Source organism: Phytophthora cinnamomi (assembly GCF_018691715.1).
Source record: "Phytophthora cinnamomi strain GKB4 chromosome Unknown Contig24, whole genome shotgun sequence".
Taxonomy (NCBI): Eukaryota; Oomycota; class Peronosporomycetes; order Peronosporales; family Peronosporaceae; genus Phytophthora; species Phytophthora cinnamomi.
In genome coordinates, this window is record NW_027150957.1 from 167,473 (window position 1) to 180,570 (window position 13,098).

Here is a 13,098-nt window from a genome sequence, read left to right on the forward strand (position 1 = left end):
TGCCGCCCTTGATGCTGAGCGCGTCCTCGCACACGTCGTCCCACCACACGTTCTCGATGATGCAGTCGTGCTGGTCGCAGTGGACACCCTCCATTTGGTTCTTGCCGATGATGACGTTCTTGAGGGTGGCGCCGGGCTCGAGCCTGAAGACGGCCGTCTGCCACCCGCTCTCGGCCTGGCCGCCGCACTTGACGTTGGAGCGCTCGAACGTCTGCATCTTGCCGTCGAAGACCTCGCCAGCCTTGATCGTGCGCACCTCCGAGAACTGCACGAGGCCCTTGCTGGACGGCCACGAGCCGTTGGGCAGGGACGCAGCGGACGCGACCGCAACGAGAGCAGCAGAGGCGGTGAGAAACTTGAACATCGTGACTACAGCAACGAAAGTAGGAGTGAAGCTGGCTGGGCGCGTGCTTGGCCACTTGCTGGCGAATTGATTAATGAGGAGTGATCCGGCCGATTAACGTTGGCGTTCCACGAGTTAGGTCGATCATCAAGGAACTTGATGAGTATCACGGTGCGAACGTGAAGCGCTGGACTGCCAGTTGTTTTCCCGCAGCTATGCTGATGCGTGGGGTGCGCCGCAATCTGCGGCGCGAACGGCTGGGGGACCATGAACGCGAACCGTTCGGCTTTTCTCGTTCGCGTGCCAAATCCGTGACGATAGATCATTCCGTCAACTTCGGTAGCGTTGACAGGTTGACAGGTTGACACTTTTTGCTATTCGTACCTCGTGAGCTATGCGGTGTTGGTTGCCATTTTTTCTGACAGTCGCGCTGCAGGCGAGGTTTGTTTCCTTTTTCCTTACCTCGAGAATCCGGGCGAGCGGTCTGCTGACACTTCCCTGGTGCCGTTTTCGAGTCCCAATGCGGTAGGTGCTAATACAAGCTGATATCTGTAAACGACTATTCGGGAACGTGGTCGCTCTATTGGCAGCCGGTTGACAGCACCTGGTGTCAGAGTCACGATGTGTCCTCGCAACCCATCTCCTATAATTTATCGTGCGTGTACATGTATATCAAGCGAGCTCATGTTCGCCCGATTAACAGCCGTCCAGCCGCGTCGGATGTACGGGTGCTGGTAAACGCAAGTTTTCTTTCCGACCAAACTGCTGCTGCCTGGGGTTGATACGGCTGAGCGATGTGCACTACGACGCGTGGCCTTGATCCCCGTTGCGCTGCCAGAATCAATCAACTCTTGGATCGATTTACAGCCGTGGCTTCGTGGCTTCGTGGGTCTACGCCTCGGCACGCAAGGCAACCACGAGCCACAGAACCCAAGAGAGCACAGGAGGCTCGTTTGGCCGCGACGCGACGCTGTTGATTAAACGTCGACTACCGGAACCAGATGCTCTCTCGCGAGATTACGGCGTGGCGACATCAGAGCGATCTCGGCGAGTCGCGCGACCACCAGTAAGGTAAGTGCACACATTAAATGCTCTGTCGGTCTGCAAGGGTCGCGCATAGTGCCCCACTTCAGGGAATGAAGGGCTTGGTAAGCATTACTTGTTCGGGACCAAGCACTAGCGCCATATTCACTTACATTCGCGGTCTTTCAGTTTCATAAGAAATCGGAGGAATCTTGTTGTCGCTACGTCAGCCATCTTCCTTGATGATCGGGTACAGCTGGCCTCGTTAGTCGCGTTAATCAACACGCTTCCAACTACGTTTGCTTCTCGAACACCACAAGGTCACGCGGAGGTGGCTGGCAGTTGCCCTTGGTGTGAAAGTTGAACGAACACAGCCTCGTTTATTTCGTGTGTCACAACGATAAACTTACCTCGTCCTGCAATCGGGAACATCCACTGTCCCTCCGTTGTCTGGAAGAGAGAGAGTTTGGTTCCAGAAACTATTTCCCCGTGCGTGTGCTTGCCCGGAGATCGGTTCCAACTGACACATTCAGTAGCACTGTAGATGAGATTTTATTTGGCTTTGGCCCACCAGACCCAAAAATTTCGGGGTCCAGTTTTTTTAGTTTTTGGTGAGGTACATTACAGTCATTTAGTGATCCTAATTCGGGGTCCAGGGGGTGGGGTGGGGGTGCAAAATAGAATTTACTGCTAGGATATGATCACTGCCACACCGTATTCGACCAAACAAAGTATAAGCTGGTTATGGTTACAGGGTTTTACACTCTACGTGTAGAAACTGCAGTGTGTAGACCACTCCTCAATACGCTCACTGTTAAGTGCCCAAACCATGGAATCGCGTCGAAACCAGGATATCGAATGGTTTGCGAGAGCGTATACCGGTAGAATATGAATGTGGCGGTAAGCGAGCGCGCATGCACGCTCATGGTAATACTTCATATAATAGAACCTCTAGTTCGTCCAGATAACAGAGGTGGAGGTGAGGCGAGCAGGAAGAGGTAAGCTTACTGCTGTGACAACTATGATAACATTGTTACATGCAGGCTTTTGTACGTCTAATACACGTGCATTAAAATATAGGACTGTATTATGTACATAGAGAGCCAAAGGGCGAAGGCCCCTTCAAGGTGCTATCTAGGCTACCGTATACATGTACAATAGCACCATAGAAAACGAATATGCCATTTCAGTTGGATTCCGTGTACGGTTTTATCTCTTCGTGTAATACTATGCACTGTTTATCGATGGTACTGTACCAAAAAAAACATTGTGGACGAAGCAACGTTAGAAACACGGAATAAACGAGACACAGTTGTTACACCTGTACACCGATGACAGTTGCTGGCCACACCCTCGTGACCTTGTGGTGCTGGAGAAGCAGACGTAGCCGGAACCGTGTTGATTAACGCGACTAACGAGGCCATCTGTCTTGGATCGTCACGGAAAAATTAATGCACAGGCTATGCATACAATTCTCTAAACTTGTCCCTACCGTGACTGATATCCTGCTATACACGATACGATCAGCATGAAATCCGAGTGATCGCTTTGGAGAGGAGAAACACGTGCAGCGGCCCCTCGTACTGGGTCAAGTCCAACAAGAATGCGGTACTCGTGCGCATCACTCGGGCAGACACGAATTAAGGTTATATACGCGGTCGATTCCTCCAAATCTGCTCGCTGATTGAAATCTTGTTTGCATGCTGCTATTTGCGCTTATATTATCGGAGTAGGGAGGTTACCACTTTCCGGTAAGTTCTATCGCATCGGCATCACCGCTCTGCTAACACTAGAAACAGAGGATTAACATGTAATTGATGTACTGACTTATGAGTCTGTATGCAAGGAAATGAGTAAAACTCGTCGCGTTTACCAGTGAAATCTCATCACTTTTTGTGGAAATCCCACATCCACCATTTCTTGGCTCGCTATGATTACCAGGACTCTAATGAGACGAATGGATACGATGAAAAGGCAGCATCGTACGCTTCGTTTCTGATCCAACCATAATCTACTGAGATACTCAATTTCTACATTCGACCTCTCGCAGAAAACTCAACTTGCTAATAATGTATATGCACTGAAGCGGCACTTCCATGGGAAAGGCTGGGATAGGAGGTCTCCGCGTCGTTTTAGCTATATGTTTTAGATCGAACAAATAGCGGCCCACGAGGACCAATCGGGTCATACCGTATAATATATGCATATTATGTAGCAAGACATAGCTCGGGCACTATTATGCACGGTAATGCTCCTCGAAAGTGAAGTACATGTTCAAAAGCCTTGCTTGAGATCTGCTTGCACCACGGGCAGACTACCGATTTGCTACTATGCGTTTACCACACTGGCCACCATGGCACCAGCATTAGGCGAAGCCAAAACCATTACGTAAATAGATATTCCAATGAGGTCTCTTAGCACCTCGTTGAAAATGCGAATGTTTGTACTGGTATAATAGTCCGTCGACTCCAAACGTTCTCACTCATTATCAGTGTAACCGAATCGACATTGGTCACTGACACGCACCGGTTAGACATGGCCACACATATAAACCTCTTGGGGGTACTGGGGTAATAACGTTTTTCGGCAGACTTTGTATCTGCATGCGAATGATAACTTATTACATGTATCGGCCTGACAAACTCAGGCAGTACTAGCGAGGTAACTCCTTGACGACAGCTTTGACAATACTATAACGAGCCTCATAAAAATATTGGATTTTGGAGCAAATTCCATTGGCACCTATATGCTAAGGTGATCTAGTTTCAAAAACCATGCATATTTAGGTATCCGACGAGTTACGAAGCACAAGAATTAAGGAGATTCAGATGCGAATGAAACAAAGAACCCTTCATCCACGGTAACCAGCTGAATAGCACAGAAACTCGCCCAGCAATACAAATAATGAGCTGCATGTAGAGTATGTGTGCAAAGTGAGTGCATGTAACGATACGGGACACCGCATTCTCTACGAGCACCACGATGTTCTGGTGAAGCGAACGCAAGAACACAGTAGAAACGCCCAGCCGGTCGAAGAGCACCCACATAGAGGGGCTAGACCAGCAAACGGCAATCACTACGGGCTTCAGGATTTTCTGCGATCGGCCCCTGCAGTTAGACACACTTGCAGAATAATGGATGAATAAGAGGTTGAGGAAGTCGTTTTGGGGGTAAACTCGTTGCATCAAGGATATATGATTCTAGTAGCAGCGAGGGTTGGTGGTATCATGAATAATGCTCCTTGGCACGCGTCAGCAGAAAAAAATTGTCCGAGGGCCAGGTCAACAAGCGAGTACTGGAGGTACTCACGTATTCGTGAATACCTCTCTTTTATGATATTACTGCTAAATCTGATACAAGGGTAACCGTTAGTAAAGGATGCGGAAATGGATTAAAAAGCATATGTTTCCGGTAATCGTTTAATCAACAAAGCTGCCGCGCTAGTTTTGCCGGAGTGTACTCTATACTTTGAGTACATTATTCGGGCTCTTTGGTATGACACATGACATGTACGAGGCACTCTTCGCGCGCTCTGTCAGAGGCTGGATGGCGGCAGCTTTCAAGTATGATTCCTGTAGTCTATCCAGAGGATACTGAACGAACAGCAAATGGGTTGGCTTGTCACGCACTACCGCCACACACAATGCCAAATTGATAGGCATAACATGTCGGCGCAGATTTGACAGGCAAGAAAGGCCTGGTCACTCATCACACCTCCACACTACAACGTGGCTGGGGGGAAACAACTGGTACCCCATCTCTGCGCGACATCGACCAAACCAAGGACTCAACATTAATTTATCGCCCGACCACACTCCTCATTAATCAATTCGCCAGCAAGTGGCCAAGCACGCGCCCAGCCAGCTCCACTCCTACTTTCGTTGCTGTAGTCACGATGTTCAAGTTTCTCACCGCCTCTGCTGCTCTCGTTGCGGTCGCGTCCGCTGCGTCCCTGCCCAACGGCTCGTGGCCGTCCAGCAAGGGCCTCGTGCAGTTCTCGGAGGTGCGCACGATCAAGGCTGGCGAGGTCTTCGACGGCAAGATGCAGACGTTCGAGCGCTCCAACGTCAAGTGCGGCGGCCAGGCCGAGAGCGGGTGGCAGACGGCCGTCTTCAGGCTCGAGCCCGGCGCCACCCTCAAGAACGTCATCATCGGCAAGAACCAAATGGAGGGTGTCCACTGCGACCAGCACGACTGCATCATCGAGAACGTGTGGTGGGACGACGTGTGCGAGGACGCGCTCAGCATCAAGGGCGGCACGGAGTCGAGCGTGTCGAAGATCATCGGCGGTGGCGCCCGCTACGCCGACGACAAGGTCATCCAGCACAACGGCCTCGGTAAGGTGATCATCGACGGCTTCTACGGCGAGGACGTGAGCAAGATCTACCGCTCGTGTGGCACGTGCGGCCCCAAGTCGCGCGAGGTGTCCGTGTCCAACGTGTACGTCGTGAACCCGACGAACGCGGTCGTGACGGTGAACAAGAACTGGGGCGACAAGGCCACGCTCAGCAACATTTGGGTCAAGTCGAGCAAGGCCAGCGTGAAGGTGTGCCAGTGGTCGCAGGGCAACCCCAAGGGCGAGCCCAGCATCATTGGTCAGGGTCCGTCTGGTGAGCTGTGCCAGTACTCGGCCAGTGACGTGCACATCAACCAGAGCATGAACTCGGGGAAGCAGTCCTCACCTGAAAACCCGAAGCAGTCTTTCCCGAAGGAAGACGATGACTACACCTCTCAGACTGAGATCACCGCTGCCCCCAAGACAAAGACGCCCAAGGCGACTACCCCTACTGTGACGAAGGTGTCGAAGACAAAGGCTCCCAAGACCAAGACGCCTGCCACTGTTGCCCCAAAGAAGACGAAGACCCCCAAGACGAACGCGCCTGCTACTAACCCCCCTAAAAAGACGAAGGCGCCTGCTACTAACCCCCCTAAGAAGACGAAGTCCCCCAAGACGAAGGCTCCTAGCCCGAAGCAGCAGGACGAAGAGCAGCAGGACGTTGTGCAACAGAACTTTGTTGACCCTGATTTGCTGGGCTAAACGTCGCACGAGTAGAGTCTTTTACTGCAACCAAGATGAAACTTGACAACCTACACTGCAATACAAAGTGCGTGGGCTAAAAGCGCTTTGTGGTAGTGTACAAGTAGCGTTAAAATAATCGATGGTGCGTTTGATAGAGTAATAACTCTCTGTATTAACGGTTTGTCTATCTGGCTTCAGGGTGAGTCCTCTCTCTCCCTTCATGGTAACCCAAACTCCTCTATCTTCTTCCTGAGACTCTACTCTGGAAGCAGGGCTTCGCGACTTTTGCAAGAACAGCGTATTAAACTCGTGGAGAATTAGCGCGAAAAATACTCCTGTCTTGCGATATCTGTAGTACAGCACTTACAGTTTTAGCAATACATGTATTGTAAAATTCATAAACACGCAGGTTATCGCAATATTTGAAATGTCAATACACGTATTAATAAGTTATATATCATTATTTGCAGAACAAATGCAATAATATTTTCGACATATACTTTACATAGTTGAAATTCAATCATATCACTTAAAATATTTATTGATAATTATATTCTTTAATAATTGATTAGCAAATCAGATTCATTTTAATATTAATATAAATTCTTGTTTAGAATGGCTGGAGAGTTGGTTACAACTCCTTAGAGTGGCGACCTGCTGGGAAGCCGAGTAGACAGCAAACTGCAGCACTTAGGAAAGAGATTAACGCTTTTGGTGTCGCAGGAGTCTCTAGAAATTATAATTCATTCGCTGGGAAATTAGTCGGCCGAAGCGATTTGAATTATGCTTTCCAAAACCAAGTCGAAAGTACCGATATCAAGTGGCGCTTTGATCGCATTCCAAAATTAAAGCTTGAATGCGTGGAGTGACAATGCATGGTGGGGTAGATCATCTATTGGAAGGTTACCAGATCAAAGTGTCAATGTATTATAGAGTATTAATGAACTCTTGGCTAAGCGATTTCAAAGCTCATCAATCCACTCTTTATGTTCTGCTATGTGGTGTTTGGCAGCGTACGATGACGTCAGTAAAGGTTGAGGTTGTGCCTACGTTTTTTCTCGCGGTTGCAGTACTCTACCAATACTTTCGATTTAACCCTTGCCAAAAGAAAACCGTGGCGTAGCCTACGCGAAGCTTTACTGAAGTTGCCGTTATAGAGCCGAGATAGACGGTCGTGCCTGCCGAGAGCGACTGACAGCCACGACTGGTGGCCATCAGTGGTCTATGGGCCGTAGGCTACGGCCCCGTGTGGTGTTCGAGAAACAAACGTGGAGTATACATGCATAAATTAACGGGACTAGCGGACCAGCTGCAACACATCTTCAAGGAAAGGGCATACGTAGCGACAACAAAATGCCTTTGGTTTCTCCAATTGTTTTATTTTGAATAATGCTACATGTATACTATATCTGTATGTAGCATCGTGTTGGTGCATGACTTCACTGCAAGTGTAGTATGTTTCCTGCAAGATGCACCGTTGCATAGTTGGAATCTTCCAAAAACCACACAAATGCGGCACAAACACAAAGCGATATTGCTTTGTGTTTGTGCTGCAACGGCCATTTACACCGAGTGTATGACATGTTTAGCATACCGTTACCCCGCTGGTGGGCGCAGAGCTATACGAGCACGAGTCAGTCATCAGCAATCTGCACTGCTACCCTGACGAGGTGGCCCGCGACATCAACAATGTCACATGCGGCATCATGCCGTGCTCTTAGGTTGCCACAGTCTCGGAAGCGAAGCGGTTGCCACTATTATATATTAATAGTACTTTTTTAAAAGTATTTAAAAGTACATCTTAAAAGATGATTAATTCGGTGTATACACGTACGTACAAAATAAATTAAAATAATCGTAACATCTGTTTCCAGTAGTCGAACGTGACACTAAAAAAACATGCACTTGTGACTTCTCCTCTCTCGCCCCCTCCCTCCCTCATCGAGACCACCATGCAAATCGCGAACCCCATTACTGTTTTGTAGCGGCAATCCCGCCTGAAAGAGAACCGCGCAGCTGGCTAGCAAGATCACTTGATCTATTGCGCCGAAAGGCTATCTACGCACAAGGTATATGATTAGGGTCTCGCTTGGCATCGATAAAGAGCCAAGGTTTATTTCTTAAAGCATTATGTAGCAGCTCGATAAAACCTCAGAACTCTACCTGCTCTACGAATAGCAAATTATGCCAACCTGTCGACGCCATCGTAGCGTTGCCAGACACACTGCCAAGTTGACAGGCATGACCAATCGTCACAGATTTGACGCGCGACCAAGAAAGGCCGACTAGGATCAGTACATGTACAGTGTACGTGGACCACGGTCGTTTGCGGTGTACATGTATTAAATGTACCCCACGCAGCAGCATGACTGCGGGAAAACAACTGGTACTCCAGCTCTTCGCGTTGCACCGCAAGGCTCGGATAGAGTTCCTTGAAGATAGGCCTGCTCACGGACTCCAACGTTAGTCGCCCTGACAATTCCTCATTAATCAATTCGCCAGCAACGGACCAAGCAAGCGCCGAACAAGCTGCCACCGACGATGTTCAAGTTTTTCACCGCTTCTGTTGCTCTCATCGCGGTCACTTCCGCTGCGTCCCTGCCCGACGGCTCGTGGCCGTCCAGCAAGGGCCTCGTGCAGTTCTCGGAGGTGCGCACGATCAAGGCTGGCGAGGTCTTCGACGGCAAGATGCAGACGTTCGAGCGCTCCAACGTCAAGTGCAATGGCCAGGCCGAGAGCGGGTGGCAGACGGCCGTCTTCAGGCTCGAGCCCGGCGCCACCCTCAAGAACGTCATCATCGGCAAGAACCAAATGGAGGGTGTCCACTGCGACCAGCACGACTGCATCATCGAGAACGTGTGGTGGGACGACGTGTGCGAGGACGCGCTCAGCATCAAGGGCGGCTCGGCGTCGAGCGTGTCGAAGATCATCGGCGGTGGCGCCCGCTACGCCGACGACAAGGTCATCCAGCACAACGGCCTCGGCAAGGTGATCATCGACGGCTTCTACGGCGAGGACGTGAGCAAGATCTACCGCTCGTGTGGCACGTGCGGCCCCAAGTCGCGCGAGGTGTCCGTGTCCAACGTGTACGTCGTGAACCCGACGAACGCGGTCGTGACGGTGAACAAGAACTGGGGCGACAAGGCCACGCTCAGCAACATTTGGGTCAAGTCGAGCAAGGCCAGCGTGAAGGTGTGCCAGTGGTCGCAGGGCAACCCCAAGGGCGAGCCCAGCATCATTGGTCAGGGTCCGTCTGGTGAGCTGTGCCAGTACTCGGCCAGTGACGTGCACATCAACCAGGACATCAACCAGGCCAAGCAGAGCTCCCCTGAGCAGAACGCGGATGCCTCGCAGTCGGCCGTGCAGCAGTCGAGCGTTGCATCAAGTGGTGCCGATGGTAACACCACTACTCCTATCATTCAAAGTGAAGTCACGGTAGCCCCCAAGACGAAGGTCCCTAAGACCAAGGCTCCCAAGACGACGACCCCCAAGACCAAGGCCCCCAAGACGAAGACCCCCACCACTACGGCCCCTAAGGCGACGAAGGCCCCCAAGGTTACGAAGGCGCCCAAGACGAAGGCCCCCAAGACGACTGCTCCCAGTGCAGAGCAGCAGGACCCTGAGCAGAGCGTCGTGCAGAACGCCGAGCAGCAGGATATCGTGCAGCAAAACTGATTTGATCTGCAAATATCACACGGACAGATTCTTCTACAGCCACGAAGATCAAATTGTCGACAACTATAGGCTAGATGCATTTTGGGTACTGGTAGCGTATAAGTTGCGTTAACATAATTGATGGTGCGTTTGATAGAGTGCGTTCCTGTACTGCGCAGTTTTATCATCCCCACATCAGTTTTAGGGCTCCTTGGTCCTGCTCTCAATGAGTGCGATGGCGATACTGTGTTTTTGGATATCTCTTGATCTGTAGTCCACAACTCCCTTGTTCTTCAGATCAGACACTCCGATGCTGGAGCGAGAAACGTCGGAGAAAACTAATTCAAGAGAAACGAGTCAAATCGTGAAGCGCATCCAGGAAAAGGGTAGATTGCGCTTGAAAATTCTTTTGCGAAAAGCAATTTGTTGAGTGTGAGTTTGTCGAATTAGTGCATTGCATCTATCCTAGATTTCTTCTCCACGCGCGGTGGATTTTGCTTCGCATCATGTAAAACCCAGTTGGAAGACGCAGCAAGCGCTCATCATGACACACAGATGATGCTACCCGAACAGATGTCATTATTAGTTCTAAAGCAGCCAAAATGTCGGAATGCAGTGTCCTCGGAGAAAATAGTGACCGTCAAAGCAGCTCCGTGTTCGTGTGTACTTATGTGTATTTGGCGTTCCAAGTACCATAAGACCAGCCACTGTCCAGATCCTCGAACTCGTCCGATGGGCAAGAAGCCGAGTTCCGAGATCTCTTTGGCGCCAGTAGCGCACACCAGGCAAGTTCTTATCACCACCGCTGAAACTTTCGCGTTCAAGAATAAACTGTCAATTGGTGATCCAATCAGTCACTAAAAGTATACAACCTGATAAAAAGTGTGAGCACACAATATGACTGTTGATCGCTTCATCGATCTCGTCTTGACATGTAGCATGCACTCCATCTTGCCAAGATAGCGCTGTCTTCATTGTTATCGCCGACTGATCCAACACCATCGAACGATAGATGTAAGTTAGAAAAAATGAAATGAACCAAATGCTATGTGGTTAATTTTGTTAGCTGTTTTCTTGATTCACGTGCATGTATATAGGCGGCTCAAAGTTCCCTATCCTTTCCTTCATACTGTCAACATATAAGAAGCTATAGTTTTTGTATTTTGATGGAAGTCGTCGATAGGATTGAGCTAGGACATTGCGGCGTACGATCAATGCGGTTGTTAGCCACATTGGACAAGCTGCGACCACGTAAGCTCGGACGGATGAACTCGTCGCAGTAGCTTCAATCCCCCTGCATACGGGTTGATTTTACACACTACCATTTCGGGCAGAAGAAGAATCTGACGTGGTCGCCACGCCGACTGATAGTAGGCCAACTCGGTCGAATGGTCCGTCCCCAGCATCATAGACAGATACACAAGCGGATCACTCATCAGCACTGCGTTAATAAAGGCAACATTTGCCTCGACCTCGACGGAACGCCCATGGAGGCACTTCAGACAATGCTGAATGTATCGATACGGATTGGTCTGTTTCCGTGCACAACGCGGACGCTGACGCAGATCTTCCTTCGTGATATATCTCGTACTTGTTGTCGCAAACACTCGCGCATCTATACGTTGCTTCCACCATGACCTTGACGTGATAGGATGTCTTCGCAGGAGGTATATCTTTTCCGCCACATTTGCCACGTGTAGTCCGAGGCGTCGCTCGTCCCGAATGCAGTAGTAGTCCGCCGGCCACTGAACGCACACGCTCACAGTCGGCCACAGAATGCCCGCAGAGTATGGCACTGGTGTCGGAGGTAACACGAGCCAATACCAATGATTTCGCTTCCAATCCCAATAGTGCGACCACAATTCGTGAATTACCCACGCAGATGCGAGCAGGAGTAGTAGGCAGATCAGAAACTTGAGATCTATAACTACCCCTCCAAGTAAAATACTGCCTCTCCCTCGATGCACAAAGTTGTATTGGTACTTTGCTGCTTCCCACCCGTCTCCCATATTATCAGGAAAGACTATCGTTCTCAGCACTCTTGCCGACCGGAAGGAAGTTGATCGATACTGAGCTACGAGTGTGACGCTCGAAAATCCACTCAGCAAGAACTCTGGAACCCCGACGACTCCGATATGCAGTTGGTTGCTGCGAACAATTCCGCGCAAGGCAGAAGCCCAAACAACAGCATGCCACGCCAGTGCGTATATCCACACCGAGCGCATCTGAACCACAGCGTAAGCAACGAATGCTTCGGGTTTTATCTGTAAAACACCAGCCTGTGAGAAGAAGTGACTCTCCAAAACATTGTAAGTGAAGGGGGCATCCAGCAAGTGAGCTATCACGTAGCATGTAACTGGGACGGAGCTTCCGTAAACCACACACTGTGTCGGAACCTTCATCAACAGCTCACGAGTCTTTTGTATCTGGCTCTGGATCGAAGTCCTTTCCTTTATGGCTCCGAAGACAAAGAAGCAACTAAGCATCAAGCCAAGTCCACGAAGCCAAAAGTAGGTCTGTCCAAATCCTCGTAGTGACGCAACTAGTGTGTACCATTGAACGACATCCGATATTAGCAGCCCTGTTTCGTAGCGATAATCTTCCACAAAAACAGTCTCGCACACCTTAGACGAATGACCGTTGTCGACACAATGCCGTGCTCGAATTATCGTACTAACGTCAGATCGTCGAAAACCGGTTGTGGTTAAGCTACCTCGGCAAACTTGCATGTCCTCTTGACTCTCAAGAAATGTCAGGTCCACGGTTGCATTAGGGAAACGAGCCTGGATTTCGCGAAGACGTTCCATCGTGTGTACGTACAGTAGCCCGGCAGCTCTGGAGCTCGTATCAGAAGGAGCACAAGATCTATTTAGGTTGGTCCACAGCTCGCGACAAAATCGAGGTGTTTTCACACGAGCGCGCTTGACAGGGAAGCAAATACTACGAGCATTTGCTTTCAAGAGCGATTGCGGCGAGTAGTAGAGCGCCTGGTTTGTCCGCCAATTGAAGTTCGTGAACCACTTTGGAAGTAAAAACTGATGAAGCCGGTCGATGTAAT

The 13,098-nt window shown here is 50.0% G+C and overlaps 2 protein-coding genes across 2 annotated transcripts; both read left to right on the forward strand.

Annotated features, from left to right (window-relative positions):
• Window positions 1–5,261: 5,261 nt before the first annotated feature.
• On the forward strand, window positions 5,262–6,404 carry IUM83_15215 (putative polysaccharide lyase; the record flags this gene model as incomplete). The annotated part of the gene is made up of 1 exon (XM_067940017.1): window positions 5,262–6,404. The coding sequence occupies one exon, from the start codon at window positions 5,262–5,264 to the stop codon at window positions 6,402–6,404; it is 1,143 nt and encodes a 380-aa protein (XP_067794560.1).
• A 2,523-nt stretch (window positions 6,405–8,927) lies between these two features.
• IUM83_15216 (pectate lyase D) lies at window positions 8,928–10,061 on the forward strand (the record flags this gene model as incomplete). Its single annotated transcript, XM_067940018.1, has 1 exon — window positions 8,928–10,061. One exon carries the CDS (start codon window positions 8,928–8,930, stop codon window positions 10,059–10,061), a length of 1,134 nt encoding a protein of 377 aa, XP_067794563.1.
• Window positions 10,062–13,098: the final 3,037 nt, after the last annotated feature.